The following is a 17,000-nucleotide window of genomic DNA, read 5'->3' on the forward strand; positions in this document are numbered from 1 at the left end:
CTCAGCAATGCAGACACATATGAACATGGGACCAACACAGATGCCTTCAGCTGCCAAGTGCACATGTAACAGGTCAGCCAATGTCATAGGGACAGATCTGCTGACAGATTGCCCTTCAATTAAAACCAAAAGGAGGGTGGGTACATTAAACTTTCAGGGAAATGAACAGATTGGTAATATAGTAGCAATTGATTTTCGTCTCCTCTTTATTGGTAACAGTTTAGGAAACAATTTACAAAGCCGAGATTCTCCATGAGTGAAAGGCAACAGTGGTTGGCATTGATCACAGATATTGTGAGAAGTCTGCGGTGGTGAGAGCAGCAGTCCGCACCAAACTGGAACACCATAATACATCACAAGCATCCATTAAACTGAAAAGCAGGACATCAAGACGGGAACACAAGACAACGGCTGGCCGACGCAACATGGGAGGAACCAAAGAGATGGGATGGGTTCCTTTGAAATTAAAATGACCAGACAGAACTCCCACAGCTTAGCCATCGGGTCAACGTATATGTAACAAAGCAGCCTAATCGGCTACGGTTGGGGCTGGGAGCCGAACTGCAACAACATCCCCCACGATGAAGAACGGCAAGTCCTTGAAAAGCTGTCCGTAACACCGGGATCAGGAAGCCTTTCCAGAAAATGGCGATCACTTGCCAACCCATATTTAAAGGGGTTGGCCTTTATATAAGTACTTTCCACTATATAGTGGGAGGTAGGGAAAATAGAGTTTCCTAATATACTTTATTAAAAAAATCAGAATGGTAATGTTTTTATAATGAGCCCAGCTCTGCGTGCAGCCAGTTCGTCCATGGCTGCACGCTTTATTCTAACTGCACATGCGCTGCTTTTCCTAACAAGAGCAGCGCATGCCCAGTCTGCCCCTGCCACTGGCGCGCTCCCCGCTCTGACTGTCTCTACAACCGGCTTATTCCTGTCAGAGTTCGGAGCGGGAAGAAAATTAAGAGCGTGTCTTTAACATTCAAAAATAATTCATAATCTACCCCCCCCCCCCCCCCAGTAAGTTTTTACATTACACAATCTGAAAAGCTTACCGTCGTGAAATAAAAGCAAACCGGTCATCTCTTTAAACAGGTTTATTACAACAGATACAGTTCACATCTGACTAGCTTGTTTTCCTCTGTTCCCCCACACAAACATTTGAAGTTTTATTTATTTATTTATTTCCAAAGGGGCAAAAAAATAAACAAAATAATTTGAAATAAAAAAAATTAAAATAAATTTTTTTGTATATTGTATGACTGAGCGCGCACTGTACATGTAAAGCACAGGACGCGGGTCTGGCTCGGCAGTAATCGTAGGCTGCATGTGGAGAGAAGTTCAATAATTTATACAAGCGGGTGGGTCTGTCGATCAATCACTGCAATATTACGCTTACTGTACACCGGAATGGAAAAAAAAAAATACATGGAAGGAAAAAAAAAAAAAAAAAGTGCCAAAGCTACAGTGCGTTAAGGAGAAAACGGATGAAAAATTCATCTAGAAATTGGGAGGAGGAACACTTCCAGGAATATATTTCCTTGCAGAAAAAAAAATAAAAATAAAAAAAATATATACACACAAAGTAATGAAGCACTGTTCTCAAACAAGGCCGGGGTGAGAGTATGACATCTAGCACAAATGTTTTGTACACTGCCCAAACTGTTGGAGATTACTTCAGACACAGATACGTTTTTGCTTGGTGATGGTTATCTAACTTCTGAGGGGGGGAGCAAGATTTCTGAATGATAAATTAACGAGAAAAAAAAATAAAATATATATATATATAGTAACGGCTAATTTAGCAGACAAGCTTACATGAAAAAGGCTAGGGTTGTTTACCACCTCTGCATTGATTAGTTTTGGATGTCAAAGCTCTGATACACATGGGCATCCCATGGCTTCAATCTACAAAACATATTTACAACGTGAAGGATACATCTACAAGAAATCTACATTTCAAGGGGTTTTTCTTTTTTTTGTTTGTTTTTCTTTTATACAAATCACACTTGTATTTGCCCCCTGAATTGACACTCCCTCCAGTCCCGCTCCCCCTGAAGTGTCCACTGCCCGGCTCAACGGTCCAAAGTCTACTCGTCTGCAGCTCAAAAGTGTTGAGACCGGGCTCGCTCCGCTTTACAGTCCCAAGTCCACGTGCAAGACAACTCTTCACATCATGAAGGAATTCTGATTTTTAAGTTTTTCAAGTTCTTTAATTTGCTGTCTCAAAAACAGTATCCTAAGGAGGGGGAGAGAAAAGAACAAGCGTCACAAGGGCCGACTAATGACACATTGAGAAATGCCTGGAAATTAAGAACTCCTACAAAGTCTGCCTTCAGTCACCGAAAGACATTGGCAATACATTTAGCTGACCGTATTCCCATTCCACTTTACTATACATGCATCTTTATAGGCGCGTGGCTTCTTTTTCAACACGCGTCATCTTCCAATGGTTCCATATTGAATGCAATGGGCTGCAGTTAAAGGGATCCATCTTTTTGTACGTTTTTAAATCCTCCCTACCAGATCTGTGGATTCGAACATACTTACCTGCTCAATGTTGCTTGGTTTTAGCAACTTTGAACCACCGCTCCCTGCATGTAAACGTCCGCTTGGTGAAACACATCAGGGCTGTGGCCAGTTATTGGTCGCAGCAGCACACGTGATCACCGTCCGTGACAGGAGTTTACATTTGGGGACCAGAAATCGGCAAAGAGAACAGTGGTCAAAAGGAGCAGGGACAGAGCAATTGGGGGCAGTTTACTATGCTCAAATCCACCGGTCCAGGGTGGAGCATTTAAAGGGGTTGTGTAGGCAGTATATACTGATGACCTATTGTCAGGATCGGTCATCATTATCTGATCACTGGGGGTCCAAGCCATGGCGAGTGTCAGACCCCCGACGATCAGATATTGATGACTTAGGCCTCTTTCACACGACCGTATGGCTTTTTCAGTGTTTTGCGGTCTGTTTTAAACGGATCCGTTATTCCGTTTTTTGTTTCCGTTTCGTTTTTCCGTATGGCATATACAGTATACAGTAATTTCAGTTTCTTTTTTCCGTATGCCATATACAGTAATTTCATAGAAAAAATTGGGCTGGGCATAACATTTTCAATAGATGGCTCCGCAAAAAACGGAACGGATACGGAAGACATAGGGATGCATTTCCGTATGTGTTCTGTTTTTTTTGCGGACCCATCGACTTGAATGGAGCCACGGAACGTGATTTGTGGGCAATAATAGGACATGTTCTATCTTTTAACAGAACGGAAAAACTAAAATACGGAAACGGAATGCATACGGAGTACATTCCGTTTTTTTGCGGAACCATTGAAATGAATGGTTCCGTATACGGATCGCAAAAAACGGCCCGCAAAACTGAAAAAAAAAAACCCGGTCGTGTGAAAGAGGCCTTATTCTGAGGATAGGTCACAAATATATGCTGCCTGCACAACTCCTTTAAGAACTTATAAAAAGCTGGAAAAGCCCTTTAAAAAAAGTCAAGCTGTGTCTGCAAAGTGTGAGCATCTGTTCCATTTTTTATCATCTATATTTCTGTAATGTTAGAAAAACAGCAATTTTTTTTATCCCTTTAAGAAATGAAATAAATAAAACGGAAAACTCAGAATATGGAACAAAAATTAAAGTGAATTAAAAAAAAAAAAAACCTGAACGTGCCTATTTTCCTATGCAAGTGTGAAGGAGCTCTTAGACGAAGCGTACAAGCAAACGGAAAGAAGACAGTAACATACACGATCATATCAATTACAAGAATAGTGTCGCCTAAAAGGCTATTCTTGTCAGGAAAAAAAAAAGGTTAAGATAAGTGGGAAACTTTGGGTCCATTTAGAAAGGTTTCAAGATAGAAATGTCAACGTTGTCAAAGCTCTAATAAAAATGGATTGATGCTGGTGCGAACACAGCCTTAACGCTCGTCTGATCGGAAAATTGGTAGTACGTAAAGCCATACTAACCTCTGCTCGCGCAAAGTTGCTTGAATTTCACATACTCGAACTAAAGACCTTAAATTTTTCAACTCTGTACAAATTTCGGACATGTGAATGCTCCCCATGTTGTGAGCTTCTTCACGCAACCGCGCAGCCTAGGGACAGGGGGGAGAAAAGGTTGCAGATTAGTTTCCCTTTGCTTATTGGCGTCTAATAATTCGTGCATCAGTAAGTTGTGGGAGATGAGACAGAATAACTGAAGGAAACCCACGCAAATATGAAAACCTACAAACTGTATGCAGATGCTGTATTTTGGTGGGATTGGAAACAGAGGACCCCAGGGCTGCAAGATACATGCTAACCAAAGAGCCACTGTGCTGCCATATTTAAATTTGCTAAATCTGTTCACACCGACGTTCCCGTTGCTTATGGTGCTAAAGGGAACTACAGAGACAATCCCACTGCACATCACCGCTACCCAAGTTTGCTCTCATCTCTCCCCCTGTGGCTTCTGAGCTAAAATTCCCAGCATGCCTTGCTCACACAGCTCCTTGTTCTGATGATTTCCACCTTAATATCAGTGTGAATTTTTTTATTTTTTTTTCAGCTCAAGAAAACTGTATGTACCCAGATTTAAGTGCGCACGGATGACATCTGCAGACGAGGAGTGTACAGGAAATGAAGATTCTGTGTTACCTGCTTCTCTGCATGATCTGCAGGCCAGCCTTGGACATGCTTTAAAAGGTTTTCATTGAAGTAGGCAGCTAGCGTTGGCGTCAGTGAACACGAGGACGATCGTGCAGACGTGCTCTGTGAGACCGATGATGTGCTGGATGCACAAGTGCTGGAGGTATGGTTTGGACTGGGAGACGGGCTTCTCTGACTACTACAGGAAGATCAATAAAGCAGGTTAATAACAGGTCTATTAATCAAGCAGTGCTGTACGCAGGCAGAAATAAAAGGGGCTTCCTGACCCACGAGGCCATGTTTCCACAGGCTCGTTACAACAGCCCTTAGGTATCCAAAAACTGGAAGCTATTTTATTCAGATGTCAGATAGGAAAAGTCATAGGTTCCCCTGAGGACCACCCTCAATGAGCCAGGGCAGAGCGCCACTAGATAGAAAGGCTCCCGCCACATATTGATCTGGAAAGGCAACGAGTAATACTACAAACCCCAGCGAGAACATCTGTCCAGTTAATAAGTAAAATTAGTTTACATTTGTCATTTTAACACGGTCCCCAAAGTGTCCTGCAATGACCAGTACAATGCAACTCCATGATGCCCCTTTAACCAAGCTACCAGCAAATATGTGAAATATAGCCATAGGTCCTTTTTCACCCCATTTATGCCTCTGTTGGGCTGAATTGCGTAGACATCATTTTTTTCTCTTTTTACTGTACAGGAGGGTGCACTTTCCTATAGAGAAACACAGCACATTTTGCACCCAACCTATCCTGTACGAGTTTACAGTGGGATACACTGGAAGTATATGGTGAAGAACGTACAGACCAAACAGTCTGCACCTAGCCTAACCTTGACTAAACTCAGTCATGTTGTGAAACTCGTTCACGCATCGTTTGGTGGTAAAAGCAGAATTGCGTTATGGATTCCGTTAACACGGACTATAACGCAATTCCATGACGGAATGTATAACGGAACGCCTTTAGAGGCATTCAGTTATAATAAAAGTCTATGGGCTGCATAATGGACCGGTTGGGGTTTCCGTTATGCAGGAGAGGAATCCATAACGCAATTCTGCTTTTACCACCAAACGAAGTGTGAACGAATTTCAAAATATGAAAGTCGCTCATCTTTATTACTAACCTTTGTCGCTGAAGGTTTCGGGGGGAGCTGGGTTCATGTCCTTGGGGCTTGTCAGCAGTCACAGTCTGCTGAGGTACAGTCTGTGTAGATGGTCCTTGCTTTGCACCAACCGTGGTATTGGCCTATAAAGACACGGACTATTTTACTTTCACTGGTAAGAAAAACAAAAACCTGAAAAAGCAGCATTCTGCAAAAAATACAACATATAGGCGATACAGCAGCTGGAAGATCAACCATGCTTTATGGAACTGGTAAGAAAGATGGCACCTGTAACCAACCTTTTGTCACTGGTAATTCCAATATAACGAAGCTTGGATAACAAGCCCATTGTTAATTGCTTGTTCACATTTCCATATGTTTGACGTCCATGACAAAAACAAAAGTCCGTTTGTAATTCGTGAAGAATCGGCGTTTGGTCCGTGTGTTCATTTTTTGCCCTCCATATTACACGGACGCTGCTATGCTGAATTTTTTTTTCTAGAGTATCTCCTATTAGTGGTCCGTGAAAAACAGACCAAACAGAGAAGCCATCCGTGTTGTGTCAGTGATTTTTCACGGATCCATAGACTTTAATGACCGTGTCTGGTCCACATCACGGGCCAAAGTAGAGCATGTCTCCATTATTTTTTTTCACTGAACTTCTGTCAGTACAAAAAAAAAACTTATTAAAATCAAAGTGTATGTATACCGTCTGCCGAAAAAGAGGACAGCACACCTCTGAGAAAGGGAAATGTGAATGAGGTCTTATAGTAAGGGCTCATTCAGACAGCCGTATGCTGTCCGCAAAAATGTGGATCCGTTTTTTTTGCGGACAGTTCAGCATGTCCGCAAAAAAAATGGATTGCATTTAATTATTTTTTTTTTTTTTCTGATCCATAGACTTCAATAGGGCCATGTCCTGATTTTCACTGACAAGTATAGGACATGTTCCATTTTTTTGCTGAGCCTTGCAATTGAAGAAAAGTGCCCCATAGAAGTGAATGGGACAGCATCTAATCCGCAAAAACGGATCCGCATTTTTGCGAACCGCATATGGCCGTCTGAATGAGCCCTAAGGCTTCATGTGCACCCTGACCCATTCATTTCTATGAGGCCATGCACACATCGGTAATTTTGTCCGACTCTTGTCTGTATTTGAGGATGACAACAGCCCTTTCAATGATGGGAGTGAAAAAAAATACGTAATGCACATGGAAGTTATCCGTATGTTGCCTATCCATTTTTTTGCTGATCAGATTTCACAGAATGAAATACAGACATGAGGCTTTACTATTAATTGTCTCATGCCACAGCTCAGCAGACAAGGGACAATCAGCCGATGTGTTACCTTTGGCTGTGAAGATCCAGACGTTGTATTTATCAGGGGTTTGTGAGGAACGGTGTTCGTCTGCGGTGTGCTGATGCGGGGAGATACGTATGATCTCGGTGAAGAGGCATCAGATGTCAGAGACATAGGAGACTGATTAGACTGTGTGGCTAAAAAATAAATAAAAGAAAGATAAAATAAAATTAGACTCTGGAACTCAGCACTAATCTACACACAAACCTGGGGACTGACTACAGGGAGAATCTAGGACACCGACTAGGCTTGAGCAAATCAAGCTTTGGATCAAAGATCCGAAGTCGATTCATTCAAAAACTTTGTGATTAATGTTTCCGTACAGCATTAAAATGTATTGGCTCCAGAGAGCCAAGCTTGATCTCGCCCAAAGTCGCACAAGACTTCAGTGAATTACTATTGTATTCATATTGATGCATGCAAAAACATATTTGGGCTTTGGTACTGGCTGGCACCTTGGTACCAATGCCAAATTCAGATTCCTATTTTAAAATGTTTTTAAATACACAAGACAGTAATAATGCACTGAAGTGTCGCACGACTTCGAGAGAGATGAAGTTTGGCTGCATGGAGCCAATACATGTTAACGCTGCATTAACCACAAAGTTTTCGAACGAATCGCATCTATGATCGGAAGCTCAATCCACTCAAGCCTAGGGATACACATAGGACATTGCTCACCTTGTGCAGACAGCTGTGCAACTTGGGAAATTAGCGATGTGATGTTGAAAGCGGAGGGCCCAGCAGTGATGATCTTGTGAAGTATAGACTGTAAAGAAGCTTGTGTCACAGCAGCTGTAAGGACTGAAACACACATCTGGGTTATAATATTTGCGGCGATGCATGCGAACACAAGCCAAAGAAAAGTTGCACCCTGCAAAGTGAAAATGAAAGATATCCGCTTCCGATTACATATTGACACTGCAGTTAAAATAAATCATGCAACTGGGGGCAGCAAAGCCACGTTTTTCCAGATAAAGGACTCCAGATACATAGCACTGTCTTCTACAGAGTGTCCAAATCTAAAAAAATTCTGCAAAAATTAAATAAAACTATAAAGGAATATTCTAGCTGGACCATACTTAAACCCAACACTTCTTACCCCATAAATAAACAGGCATGACAGAATATCAGAATAATTTTGCTGACAGTTTTGCCAGTAAAACGGGTAGTAGGTGAACTAAAACTACCCTCAGCTCCCCTCTCCAGCAAGGGGATTTTATGGATGAGAGGAGAGAGTTTTATCTAATAAAGGGTTGACTGCTAGGAAAAATGTTTTTAAAAACAACTTTCCTACATCAAAAAGGGACCAGGGAGTGAGTTTTTATTTCTTAAAGAGGACCTTTCACCGATTCTTACCCTATGAACTAACTATACAGACATGTGGAGCGGCGCCCGGGGATCTCACTGCACTTACTATTATCCCCGGGCGCCGCTCCGTTCTCCCGCTATGTCCTCCGGTATCTCCGTTCCCTAAGTTATGGTAGGCGGAGTCTGCCCTAGCGCTGGCCAATCACATTGCAGAGCTCACAGCCTGGGAGAAAATAACCTCCCAGGCTGTGAGCTCTGCGATTGGCCAGCGCTAGGGCAGACTCCGCCTACCATAACTTAGGGACTGGTATCTCCGCCTACTATAACTTAGTGAGCGGAGATACCGGAGGGCATAGCAGGAGAACGGAGCGGCGCCCGGGGATAATAGTAAGTGCAGTGAGGTCCCCGGGCGCCGCTCTACATGTCTGTATAGTTAGTTCATAGGGTAAGAATCGGTGAAAGGTCCTCTTTAAGCCATTTTGGCACCTTTTTTTAAATGGGGAGATTCAGGGAAGACATTGTCATGCGTCCTTCACAAGGAAAACGTGGTAAAAAAGAAAAAGGCCTTTAAAAACGCCTGATTTTCATGTTCCACGCTTTTTTTGGTCACACTTTTTTTTACCGATGTTTTTTCCCCCTATAGAGCATATTAGCGTATAGGGAAAAAAAAAAAACACTAAAGCCAGAGCATGCCACAATTTATAAAAAACAAAAAATAGTAATGTGGAACCCCTCCCTCCCCAACCCTGGTTTCTGCCTCCCATTCTTTTATTTTAATAGTGGGCAGCACTGAGAATCGTGGAGCGGCAGCTTAACGATCTCGGTGCTGCCTTCCATTGAAATGAATGGGAGACAGAAACCTCCCAAACCTCAGGCGAAATCTCGGTGCATGTCTCAAGCCAAAGTTCTGCAGCAAAAGACGCCGAGTGAACGATCCCTAAGGGGTTTTCTACTTCGCATCCAGTTTCATTTCTTATGGTCTCCTTTAACAGGGCAGATTTGGTCGCTATTCCATAGTGGAAATTCCCCTGCAGTCTTGTCACTAAATTTGCCTTAGATTTTACCCAATACAAGAATGAAATCTAGGGGTAGAAAAAAGGAGCATAAATTGAAATATTGATGATTTAAGACCATAGATCACTTTACTCTGCATCCACAGTGCTGGTCCTGTAAAACACCCTGAGTGTGTCCCTCCCATGTGGACATAGCCCTAAAATGTAAAAAAAAAATATACTTGTTGGCTGCAAGAATTGCTCATCTTCTAACCCTGTTTCACTTTTGTCAGTCATGGAGCACATATCATCTCTATTTGACACATCACAGATTATGACCCTCGCCTGATCTGTGGGTCCAGACCACTGGGACCCCCATATGAATGGAGTCACAGTCCAGGATTCTTACTGCCACTCCATTCACACACTATAAGCCTGCCAGAGACAGCAGAGGACTGCACTACACTGTCTGCCGCTGTCCCATAGGGATGAATGGAGCGGAACTGCACAACTTCTAACCTGCCATTGCGTCATCGGGACCCCTTCCACGTGATCTGTTCCAGCAGTAGGACCACCACTGATCTAAATAGTTATCCCCTATCCTGTGAATAGAGAATAACTTCAAATGACCAGAAAACCCATTTAAAGGAAGGAGGCTGGCTTTATGTACCTTCATTAATTTTGGAGATATCCACATTAGAATTGTTAATCTGTAGAGTGGCTTGCAAGGCAGGAAGCAGCTGTCGCAGGAGATTGGGGTCCTGCAATAGTGAAGAAATTGGTGATTGTGACACCGGTGACACGGGGACTGTAGAAGAGGAGGAGGAGGAGGAGGAGGCGGCGGGAGGCCCGGAAGAGGGATTTAGTCCAGGGGCAGATGATGTAGAGGGAGTAGTACAGGATGGTTTCTCAGCAGATGATGAGTCTGTGGGGGTAGAAAGAGGAGACTTGTTAGACACATCTTTAAAAAGAGTCCTTTCACACAATGTTATTTCATTTAATAGACAATGGTGTAAAAAGCCCATTTCTAAATCACTTCATTTAAAAAAACTGCCTGCATCCACCTGAAAAAACGAGATTTTTGTATAACTTACCAGTAAAATCTCTTTCTCGCTCTTTCCTTGGGGGACACAGAAGACCTTGGGTATAGCTCATCTCCCTAGGAGGCGTGACACTAAGTGAAGACTGTTAAGCCCCTCCTCCACAGCTATACCCTCAGCCTGGAGAGAGAGACTGCCAGTTGCGTGTCCAAGTAGTGAGAAAAGGCAAAGTCCAAAAATTGGAACCAACAAGCCAACTACCCAAAGGGTAAAACAAACTCGGAAACAGTCAGAGAAGAACAAAGAATGGGTGGGTGCTGTGTCCCCCAAGGAAAGAGCGAGAAAGAGATTTTACTGGTAAGTTATACAAAAATCTCGTTTTCTCGCCCAGTTTCCTTGGGGGACACAGAAGACCTTGGGACGTTCAAAAGCAGTCCAAAGGGGGAGGGACCACAGCACCAAGGCGAAGCACCCGAAGGCATCAAAAAACCCCGCCGCCTGCAGACCAGGCGGCCCGAAACAGCATACGCCGAAGCCCGAGTATGCACCCTGTAGAACTCGGTAAGGTGTGCAAGGAAGACCAGTGACCGCCTTGCACAAATGCATGGCCGAAGCCTAATGCCTCCGGCCCAGGAAAAAAACCGACAACTCTGGCCAAATGAATGGTGACACCAAAAGCAGAACCCTGCCCTTGGTGCGGCAACCACAACAAGAGCCACTCTGAGAAAGCGGAGGAAAGCCACCCTGGAGGCCGTCAACCCTTTGCGCGGACCTCCTGGAAACACAAGAGACCGAATGTCGACAAGAGTCGGAGATCTCCAAGTAAAAACTGCAAGGTCCAAACAACGTCCAAATCGGTGAAGTGTCCGTTCCCTGGGGTGGGAAGGGGAGGACGACTGCCTCAATGAAATGAAAGACAAACACCATCTTCAGAAGGAAGGAAGAGACGGAATGGAGAACAGCCCTGTCCTGGGGGAAGACAGAAGGCTCGGAACAAGAAGGGCCGCCACTCAGGCACCCATCAGAGACACGATGGCTACAGAAACCCAACTGTTAGTAGAGGGAACTTCTGTAACGGCTCCAAGGAAAAATTGGAGCGCCAAGAGCCTAGTATGTAGTTCCCAGGACGGTACCGGAGGACAGTACAAAGGAACCCAAGAGCCGCTCCATGGAAGAAGTTCCTGACAGGCCCAGAGGGCCTGGGAACGCTGAAAGAGGAAGGACAGGAATGACACTTGATACTTCAAGCAACAGAGTCCCAGCCCCAGGTCCAGGCCGGACTGGAGAAAGACAGAACCATGGAGAAAGGCAGAGTGGGGGAACGCCCAGCTTCCCACAGAACCCCAGGTAAAACCCTAAGTCCTACCACAGATCCTGGACGAAAAACTCGGCTAGAAGCGAACACTAGCGAGCCCACTAGAGTTGCCTGGGCAAGCGGGTGAAAACCCAATGATCAGGCGCAGACCCGTAACACGGGTAGAACAGTCGGTAGAACTGGTCCCGTCGGCCCCCGAGCAAGGTTGTCCCGTATCCCCCCAGAGTGGGGAAGCAGAAGGACAAACGGACAGGAACCGAAGGGTCCCCCAGCAACCGCCAGGACAAGACAGGCTAAAGCCGAAGCCAATGTAGCCACCACAGGAAGACGGACTACAGTTCCGGTGTGGGAGATTTAAAAGACAATCCTGACCAAATGGTAGTCCTCCCAAGTTACCGAGAAGGTGAATCCAAAAGCAGAAACATTGCCTAAAATGGAAAAAACGCAATCTGCACCCAGCGGGAGGACAGAAAACGGTAGACCCGGTAACTAGGCACACAGCTAGTACAGCCAGTGTGGACAAGGGAGACTCAAAAGGAACACCAGAACCATCCACATGAACAACCATGCTTTCCCCAGAGGGAAGGGCAGTGAAGGAACAGCCTCTGAAGCGTGGCCGGAACAGACGCCACATCGGAATGATCTGTACCGAATGGGAGCCAAACAGAGCCGGCGAGAAAAGGCAGGCGAGACAGAGGCCGGTATAACACCCTCCAACCGAAAGGGGGAGTGGGCAACAGAGAGGCCATAGGACAGCTCAAAAGCAGAACACCGCTACACAGAGACGCCCGGTTCACCGCCTCGCAGAAGGCGAATACCCTGAAGAACCCAAGGTGGAGGTCCCCCAGACCTGTATAAGCGAGCACCCAAGAGAAGTTGGGTGACCTTCCCAAGAATAGCGGCCCGAACCTGGTAGCAGATCAGACTGAAGCACCGAGGGCGCCAATCCGGAAAGAATCATACCACACTGCACCCGAAGAGGAGGAAATGGTATTAGGCGAGGGGACCGTAGTCCCGCCAGAGCCAACATAAAATGCGAAGGGCGCTGCAGACAGCGCTCTCGACCATGCGACCACTAGCACAGGGAAACAATGCCGCGGAAGGACAAATGGGCCAACGAAATGAATGAGTACCACCCAGCTCTGTGCAGTAGCGAACAGTAGAGCCCGTCTACTTAAATATAAGGTATTCATTTGTTGTTTATTGGACAACACCTTAGGCTTACACAGATGGACAGAATGATCTCCTTAGAGAATAGTGCAAGGCTTGCGGCAATCATCGTATCCCAAGAGAAAAAGTATGTCGCAGGAGGAAAGGAGGCATACGTACGAGTAGCCCCGTAAGCAGTGAGAAGGCCAACCCACCTACGGGACGAGAAGGAAACAACGCACAAGAACGTCCGCTCACTGCAAAAATATCACTCAGCGAAGAGGGCCAGCCACAGAGTGCCACAGTATCTACAGGAGTGCAAACTGAAAGGAGTTATGCACAAGACTAGTATGGTATGCGATGGAACGCAAACTGACCGCCCCGAAAAAGGGGGGAAATGTACCTGGCAAACTGCAGTGGGCAAGAATGCAAAGGCCTGCCCCAAAAAGGGGGTGATGCCCAAGGCCGTACCTACGTCAGAGAAGTAGGGCATACCATACTTCGCCCAGAAAGGCGCCATGCACATGGCCACACAGTATCCAGCAGGAACGCAGGAGGTCCACCTAGTGAAAAAGGGGGGCATGCACAGGGCTATCTTAGCATTAAGTGAGTGTGCAACAATTCACCCAACCCGAAATTTCGTGAGAGTGTAACTACTCCGCCAATGAAGGGGAACATGTGCAAGTCCAGTACAGCACATACAAGGACAGCCTTGAATCTTGTGAGCGTGCAAAATTCCACCCATGGAATGAGGGGTGGTCACGCACAAGGCCAGCACCGTATCCAATGGAAGCGCAAGCGTTCCACCCATGTTAGAGGCCATGCTCAAGGCCAGCAACGTATCTGGTGAGAGTGTAGTATGCCGCCCAGAAAAGGAAGGGGGGGGGGGGTCATGCACATGTCCAGCATCGCATCCAGGGAGAATGCGAGCAGACGGTGAGAAAGTGTGTATGCCACCGAAGGAGGCATGCCCATGGCCGGCAGCGAATCCAGTGAGAGTGCGTACACCGCCCACAGAAGAGGGGTCATGCATATGGCCGGCCGCGGATCCAGAGAGAGTGCAAGCACCCCGCTATGTATAGGGGTCATGCACATGGCCAACAATGTACCGGCGAGAGAACAACCACCGACCGAGGGAGTGTATGTATGCCGCCACCCGGGAAGGAGGCATACCCAAGGCCGGCAGTGAATCCAATGAGAGTACATCATACCGCCTATGTAAGGTGGTCATGCACATGGCTGACAGTGAATCCAGTGAGAGTGCCGAATGCCGTCCACAGAAGGGAGTCATGCCTATGGCAGGCAGCGAATCCAGTGAGAGTGCCGTGTTCCACCTATGGAAGGGGGGCACGCACATGGCCAGCAGCGAACCCAGTGAGAGTGCCGTGTTCCACCTATGGAAGGGGGTCGTGCACATGGCCAGCATTGTATCCGGAGAAACTGCAGTAGGCCGCCAATGAAAGGGGGATCATGCACAAGGCCAACCCGCAGTTAGGGAGAGTGCAGTATCCCGCCCAGGAGGGGGGTCCTGCACATGGCAGGCACCATAACTGGAGAGGGTGACGAATGTTGCCTACAGAAAAGGCATGCACTTGACCAGCGCCGTAGCGCGGAAAGGGCAAGAAAACCACCTAGAAGGGGAAAAAAGACCCTGGCAGCGCCGCAGCCGGGGAGCGCGACACCATGCCGCCTATGGAAGGGGGGCATGTATACAGGCAGCACTCTGAGATGAGGCTGCAGCGTCCTGCGCAGCCCACAAGTCATATATATAATAAAAACTTTTTTTTTTTTTTTTTTAACACACAGCCTCACTGAGGCAGAAAAAAATAAAATAAAAGGGGGGGGGGCCACCTACAGGGCACAGATCCACCCATACAGGCCCATCGGAAGCCGGCCTGTACCCAAAGGGTTAACAGGGATCCGGCCTGGGGGGCGGCACTGCGATCCTCTGGGGGCGGGGGAACCTCCAGACGGGAAGAATTCGCGCCTGGAGAAGTTCCAGCCCCCTCCAACAGAGGCCTGAATTTGCGGCCTAGTAGGGCGTGAAGCTGGGGCCTAAATTTTTAGCGGCGCCCGGCTGACCGGGGCCGCACAGTATTTAAAGTACCGGCCGGCCTACGGAGCGGCACATACCGGCCGCGGGTGCCCACCCCGCGGGCCGTAAGAGCCGGGGCCTAAATTTTTTGCGGCGCCCGGATGACCGGGGCCGCACAGTACTTAAAGTACCAGCCGGGCCTACGGAGCGGCACATACCGGCCGCGGGTGCCCACCCCGCGAGCCGGGGACCCGGATAGAGCGGGATCGCGGCCTTGAAGTGGAACACAAGTTTTGTTCCGACGGTCGGCCGGGGCTGTTGAAGCGCTCATTTTGCAGGCCGCGGTGCCCACCCAGCTGTCCGGAAGTGAGGACCCTGCACCCGGCAGCCATTTCACCCCTGGAGCGGGCACCTGCCTAGAACAGCGCTCCATATGGCCGGCAGCTACAACCTCCTTTCCCCTGGAACGGTGTCCGTGAGAGTAGGGAGGGTCAGTGGCAGCAAGGCGCGGGCCCTCTGGCCCTGAAGTAGTGGCCGGTAAGAGGGAGGGGGACCCTGAGACCGGGTCTGTGAGGGTGGACGCCTGCATAACCCCTCCATCAGGGGCAGCTAGTTGCGGACCTCCGCAGCTCCCTAGGCATTCTTCTTGTAGGGAGAAGGGTGCCAATGTCCTGGAGGCCAGGAGAGAGGGAGCAGAATGTCGCCCTGCGACAGCCCAGGAGCCAGCCTAGGTCTAGCATGGGCAGAAGGGTCCATAGGCCCAGTATAGGGTCAGGCACGCAGGAGACCGGGGGGGACGGGGGACGTAGGGCTGGAGAAGCCTCTCTCTCACCATAGTCGTCTTCACCCTCGGTCCGTTCCAGCAGGGTCGCCCCTTCAGCTACTGGCACCGTAGTGGCAGGACGCTGGGAGAGGGACTTGGCGTGCGGGCGACCCTTGCGCTGGCGGGATGTAGGGGAGCGAGGCTGCCCTGATCCACCTTGCCTTCTGTGGGGGAGGCAGCAGTGCGGGTGACCGGCACTGGCGCAGCTCAACCCCGGGAGAACAGAGAGGTCTAGTGCGTCTCTGTTATCCCTGATGATCTGGAACAAAAATAAAATAAAAAAGTAAAAAACTAAAATTGAAACAAGGAGAAAGCAGCCCTGCAGAGCAGGGAGTGTCTTGCCTCCTTGGACACTAAGCAAAAACTGGCAGTCTCTCTCTCCAGGCTGAGGGTATAGCTGTGGAGGAGGGGCTTAACAGTCTTCACTTAGTGTCACGCCTCCTAGGGAGATGAGCTATACCCAAGGTCTTCTGTGTCCCCCAAGGAAACTGGGCGAGAAATAGCTGTAAAGTCATGGCCACTAGGGGTCTCACTTCCACCTAAATTGCAGTCCCACTGCCTGTTTATCCCTAGTAACAGGCACAGAAAATGGCTGAAAGGAAGTGGGGGCATGTCAGAACTAGCTGAGCTCGTGAGCCTGATAGAACTGCTTCTACACTGCTTCTGAACGTCACAGGAGCCTCATGTGTGATTCCCCCGTCAATGTGTTCTGAGAGCTCTGGAGCTCAAAACAAACAGTGGGAAGTAAGGAAAAGGACTCCTCAGCAGTACAGTGCTCACAGATTCCACAAAAAGGAGATGCCCCCGCTTGTGAAAGAAATGCATCTAGCTGTGCAGCTGAACCAGGGAATATGGCTGAAAGATTTTACAGGAGCCAAAACATAGCTGCTCCCCTCACATTAATGACTGTACAAAGAAGCACAGCCGTTACGCAAAGCTTTTTTAAAAACTCAGGTACACTTTAAAATAAACGTCTGTCTTAACTATACAAGTTTGTAAAGCCTGCGAAGGGCCACACAGTGTCCAGCCAAGCATTTCCGCAAATGCTCGGGGTATCGACAACTAAAAGGAGAGCTGATCACAGCGCTCAGAATGTGAAACTGCACTGAAGTGTATGACCAACTTCACAGCCATTTTTTTGTATTGGCTCCATACAAACCTCTTAATGCCGAGGCTATTTTAGGTCTAATGTCAAGCTTTTTTTCCACTATTTTTCAT

At 47.4% G+C, this 17,000-nt stretch overlaps 1 protein-coding gene across 2 annotated transcripts in view; it reads right to left on the reverse strand.

Annotated features, from left to right (window-relative positions):
* Window positions 1-1,085: 1,085 nt before the first annotated feature.
* Window positions 1,086-17,000, reverse strand: part of WAC (WW domain containing adaptor with coiled-coil) — a 63,152-nt gene continuing 47,237 nt past the window's right edge. For both annotated transcript variants that reach the window (XM_040434337.1, XM_040434338.1), the window contains 7 exons: window positions 10,091-10,345; window positions 7,799-7,921; window positions 7,106-7,254; window positions 5,779-5,900; window positions 4,649-4,838; window positions 3,980-4,107; window positions 1,086-2,242 (listed from right to left, as the gene is read on the reverse strand). In XM_040434337.1, coding sequence (XP_040290271.1) covers window positions 2,173-2,242; window positions 3,980-4,107; window positions 4,649-4,838; window positions 5,779-5,900; window positions 7,106-7,254; window positions 7,799-7,921; window positions 10,091-10,345 — 1,037 coding nt within the window. In that variant the 3' untranslated portion in view covers window positions 1,086-2,172. The remainder of the gene's footprint in view (window positions 2,243-3,979; window positions 4,108-4,648; window positions 4,839-5,778; window positions 5,901-7,105; window positions 7,255-7,798; window positions 7,922-10,090; window positions 10,346-17,000) is intronic.

Source organism: Bufo bufo, chromosome 5, assembly GCF_905171765.1.
Source record: "Bufo bufo chromosome 5, aBufBuf1.1, whole genome shotgun sequence".
In the NCBI taxonomy this organism is placed as follows: Eukaryota; Metazoa; Chordata; class Amphibia; order Anura; family Bufonidae; genus Bufo; species Bufo bufo.